General features: G+C 41.9%; 1 protein-coding gene across 1 annotated transcript; it reads left to right on the top strand.

Moving 5' to 3' along the window:
- Positions 1-1,007: 1,007 nt before the first annotated feature.
- On the top strand, positions 1,008-2,914 carry LOC106611606 (chaperonin-containing T-complex member BBS12). The gene is given in 6 exon segments (XM_082955505.1): positions 1,008-1,029; positions 1,825-1,937; positions 1,939-1,971; positions 1,973-2,043; positions 2,265-2,462; positions 2,464-2,914. Coding segments are annotated over 6 exon segments (888 nt in total).
- The last annotated feature ends 2,635 nt before the right edge of the window (positions 2,915-5,549 follow it).

The following is a 5,549-nucleotide window of genomic DNA, read 5'->3' on the forward strand; positions in this document are numbered from 1 at the left end:
GCATAAAAAGGTTGGATGGAAACCTGTTTTATGATACTAATTCTTGATAAACAGTCTGAACAAAACTGTAAAAACTTGGAAAGTTTCCTTACTACCCAAAATATTGAATAAAATTACATTTTGAACTTACTCTACTGGTTATCTGTATGGTTGGTGCTTCAGCTGGTTGAATTAAGAGCCCAAATATACACAGCAAAGTTCTATTTACCCAACTTTTTAGAGGTCTGGTACTGCCATTGCAATTTCGATCACCTGGCACATGCGCTAAACCATGTAAACATCTGCAAGACTTCAGTTAGTATGCATGCGCATGTACTTCCATCTTTTGCACGTGCCAAACACATCTTGATTGCCACACACAGTGACCCGCGTTTGAAAGTCGGGTTTAATAAGACTTTCCTGTTGATATTTTGTCTAAAATATTGACCAGTTGAAGGACCAATCCCACGGCCAATCGGCAGAGAAAGTAAAACAATTATTGTATTCAACATTCATGACAGACGAGATGTTTAGGGTTTTGTTTGATGTCAATGTGTGTGACTATGCTGTGCACAATGGAAAGCTTCACCACATTCAGGACTAGCTAGCTACTAGACAACTACACTGCAGAACTAGCTACACCAAAGGTATTCATTGCTGTAGCTCTCACTGTATTTTGATGGAATTAATTATCCTTCTGGTAAATAGTTTGGATGGGTGTTCTATTTTCCCCCAGAATTACCCTAACATCAAATTCCAATCTTACTGGTATTACAGGAAATGGGAATTACAGTAATTAATCAGAGACTTCATAATGGACTGCAGCAGCTCACAGGTTTGGCGGCTTTCACACATTCCTTTTTGGGCCCCAATAAAAAAAAGAAGTTTTTAGACGAGTCAACAGGGGAGTCGTTATTGGTGTGCACATGTTTCCGCGTCAAGGAGCACTTAAACCTGACCTGCTTCATAGGTCATCTGGCCAATGAGACAATCCAAGCTCACCAGAAGGTCTTCCACTCAGGCACAGGATGCCTGCTGTTTCTGGCTGGGGTCTGGAGCATGGCTGCTCCAGACCCCAGCCAGCAGGGACTGGAACACTACTCAGGATCGAGGGAAAGATGAACGGAGCAAAGTACAGAGATATCCTTGATTAAAAACCTGCGCAGGACTTCAGACTGGGGCGACGGTTCACCTTCCAACAGGCAATCGACCCTAAGCACACAGCCACGACAACGCAGGAGTGGCTTCGGGACAAGTCTCTTGATGTCCTTGAGTGGCCCAGCCAGAGCCCGGACTTGAATCTGATCGAACGTCTATGGATAGACCTGAAAATAGCTGTGCAGCGACGCTCCCCATCCAACCTGGTAGAGCTTGAGAATATCTGCAGAGAAGAATGGGAGAAACTCCCCAAATACAGTGATATTTTTTTTTTTTTTTTGCATTGTCATTATGGGGTATTGTGTCTAGATTATTGAGGAAAAAATGATGTAATCCATTTTAGAACAAGGTTGTAACGCAATAAAATGTGTAAAAAGTCAAGGGGTCTGAATACTTTCCGAATCCACTGTATGTTGGGCCGTCTGCAGGTCAAACAGTGTGTCGATTGAAGATGTTAGAGCGGTTGCTTCTTATAGTGGCACATCAGTATTTCAGGGTTCTCCATAGAGACTGTTATAGAAACCTGTCGTGGTCCCTTCACCTTTGTCCAGTCATAGAATAGTGACAAGCTCTGTGGGGCCTTTGACAACAAGAAACAAAGCAGAATACAACTCACTCAAAGCAGACATTTTTGTGGATATGATAAAGCTGATGAGCTCACCACACTAGGGTTATTTTCACAAGCAGAGAATTCTAAAGGAGTTGATATTCCTCACCTCGCTGAAGCTGTGAATCATGGATGTGTGGATGCAATGAGCTTAGTGGTTGAGGCCAGCAGGATAGTCAAAGAACAATGGAAGTGGTGACAGCTGTAGAACATTTGATGTAAAAAAATCTGGTAACATGCACTCTAGCAGGCTGGTCAGATGACCATTCATGTGTTTTACCAGGTTGCGTTAAATAAATGTAAAAAAAAAGAAAAAAAAGATGAACTAGGCAAGTCAGTTAAAAACAAATTCTTATTTACAATGACGACCCTAACACGGACAACGCTGGGCCAATTGTGCTCCGCTCTATGGGACTCCCAATCACGGCCGGTTGTGATACAGCCTGGAATCGAACCAGGGTCTGTAGTGACACCTCTAGCACTGAGATGCAGTGCCTTAGACCGCTGCGCCACTCGGGAGCCCTATTCTGCTTTCTGCAGAGCAGTCTTCCCTTGTTCATCACATGAAAGAGCAGAGGTGGCAAGTTGTTCTCATTAATAGAGATCTCTGTGAAAAATACCGCCATCTTGGTTTCAATAATAAAACTGACATCAGCCATATGATTGACAAGTTGGACTTGAACAGTCTCAGCAAAGAAGATGATTGGCAAAACAAAGTTAACAACTCTGTTGAAAAACAATGTGAATCTAGTTTTGGTCAATGGTGAGGCAAGTGAAAGACTAACCCAGCACTGCTTAAGACACTGTATACTTGTGGTTGACAGGGTGAAGCCTGCCATTTTGAAGGACTTTTCAGAAACAACAGGAGCTGTCCCTGTCACCTATGCCACACAACTGAGTAAGCACTGCGTCGGCACCGAAGTAGAAGTCTCCATGTGGAGAGACTGCAGTGGCAATGGAAGGAGAGCATCAATGGCTGTGAACATTTTTGCTGATTGCAATGCGCTGGTCACAGTGGTCCTCACAAGCTCTGTGCACGGCAAGCTGCAGGCCTTGACTGGTTCTGGCATTGTGAATATCGTCTATACACCACACAATGAAAGACAGGAATCTTCTCCGGAATCTTGCGTCTATCACCTTCAAAAACACATTGAAGATAATGGTGAGTAAACAACAGGAAAAGATGGAGCCTCTGTCCCACAAGATTAACAAGGAAGAGCAGGAAACCCATACAGGACTGACGTGCTTGAACTCATGGCGCTTGGACTACAATCAATTAGCAGCTGAAAGATTTGAATTGAGGATTATCTCTAGATGCTAATTTCTCAAGACTGTTACTGAGAGATGACACCGAAGATGGTTTGATGTCCCAAGATATGAAGCACAGTGCTGGGAAAGTCTATGACAATGTGACGTTGAAGTTGGAAGCATGGAGGAAAGCCCTGGATTTTGTCTTCCTTGTGTTGCAGACAGAGATCATTACTGGTATAGATCCTAAACAAGTGGAAGGGCAATCGAATGTTATGGCGCTATGATGGTTTTTAATTGAACACAGTTTTGTGTACTATAATTTTTGAAATATTGAAAATAGTGTAATGTAATGCATATATAATATGTTTTATTTTTTTAATCCAAATATGCTGAAAAATTAAACTGTTGGGATTTCAGAGATATTAAGTTATTAGAGCTTGTTAGCTGGTCTGGCAGAAGTTTACCACATGGGGGAGACAAAGGATATGAACATTGCGCTATGTCACTTCATGTTTTCCTTGTGTGTGTTGAGCTCAGTAAATGTTTTCATGATTAATCCCATCCTAGATTTACATGTTGATCGTCTCACATCACACCTCATGGACAATTTATATGATATAGTCCACCCAGAGCCAAAGTTACAGAACAAGCATAGAATGTGTGACATCATTTTATCAACCTCATCACTGACTACAAAGTGAGCATTATAGGCTATTGAGGTGATGCTCACAGTATTCAACATGGAAGATTAAACACGAGAGTCCAGTGTCGACCCTTTAACATCTTGCCACCAATGACATGTAACAGGCTACTTCAAAGATGAGCTCATCTTCTAAAACCCAATGAATAATGTACTGTTTAAGTGTCACTGATGGGCTAAAGGAAAATGTCATTTTTTTTGTCAGTGTTTACCTGAGTCTCGATTTGCTTCCTATGTGTCTCAACTTTGGACACTGCCTAAGTCCCAGCCAACAGGGCATGGTTTCATGACTTGCTTGGTCCTGTTTGTCATAACATAGGAAGAGTTTGCAGAAAAGGAAATTTCCTAGACAAAGTAAATGTCTCTCTCAGGTCTGACTAATCCAAAACCCTGCTAAAAAGGTTAAAGAAATATCAACATTTCTCACTAGGTCCCAGAAGCTGCCTTGTTTTTATGTAACAATTAACTTAATTATGATCTAGAACTTACCATATTTATTTCCATTGGTCATATTCTAACAGTCTGTGATGGCTGTATTTTGGAATCTAAGCTATTTTAACTGTAGCATCACTCAGTGGTTGTGTTTCTGTGAATTGGTTGGGGTGTGATGATGACCAATGACAACTGAGAAGGAAATGGGTAAGACCAAACTAGTGACACATTTTGAAGGTCAAACTAGGGACACGTTTTGAAGGTCAAACTAGACACATTTTTATTTATTTTTATGTCTGCTCACAACCCAACTTACATTTGATGAGTGTTCGGAGGAATCCAAGGCCCAATACTTCGTCATGGCAAACAGAGTTAGACAGTGTACCTGGAATTAGATGAAAGGATTTTAATTTGAAGTACTGTCTGAAAATGATGTCCATGGCACACAAAGCCCACACACGACCTACTGTTTCAACTCAGTATGATTCTAAAATTATCATCAGTCCGGGTGAGGATAGTCAAGTGAACAGGAAGTATTATTTTGTGCTGAGTCATTGTTGTCTGGCTGTGGTTCCATTTTTCATTGATATGCATGCATCCAATTACGGTGATATTATCAACCATAATCTGAGTTTTAGATGTGTGAAGCTCTGTTCTTTGTAGTCTGTCCAGTGGTTACTTTGAAAACAGACATTCATGGCTTTGACTCAGCTTAAAATTTATTAGACAAAATATCTAAATGGCATACTTTATAGAAACAGCTTTTATGCAATTCACGACTTAATGCAGAGTTTCTGTTTGAAAGGGCCATTCAAATAGTCAATTTCCTTTCGTTAAATTAGACAAGCCATTGTAATTTACTCTGTTGTACTTTCTGCTGCATTTTTGTTGTTGTTCTTCAATAGCATAGCACAGAATCACTGATTCTGCTCAAAAGTTCTTCCAAGCTGTGGGGCTAAGCTGAAGCCTCTACTGGTCTCAGGTTGCACCAGCCCAGGGTCTTTTATGACGCAGGTCTGTCAGTAAGCCCAGTCTTTTCTCTGCTAGTGCTGTGTAGGGTTGGCTGGTTCAGTTAGAACGTCAAAGTGGGCTTGTGCAAGTGTCGGTGTGTCTGTACTCGCATTGGAGGGCGCATGTTAACTGAGGCCCACAGGGGAAGCCTATCCAGATTTCAGCCAGCTGCCCTGCTATAAACATTTCAGAGTGGAGGAAGAAGACTATGGAGGGGGGAACACACAAATCTCCATTCAAACTACCTTCGAATATCAACTCTTAGGCTTTCTTATTAAAGGAACAAGAAGAGGCCAGAGAGGGGTGGACCTTGCCGTCGAGGAAAACAAGCACCTTTCCAAGTGTTGTTCGCGCTTCATTTCCTCTCGGCTTGGGAGTAGAGGGCATGCTGCACCAGAGGGGGGGGGGTTC

Source organism: Salmo salar, chromosome 09, assembly GCF_965601325.2.
Source record: "Salmo salar chromosome 09, fSalSal1, whole genome shotgun sequence".
In the NCBI taxonomy this organism is placed as follows: domain Eukaryota; kingdom Metazoa; phylum Chordata; class Actinopteri; order Salmoniformes; family Salmonidae; genus Salmo; species Salmo salar.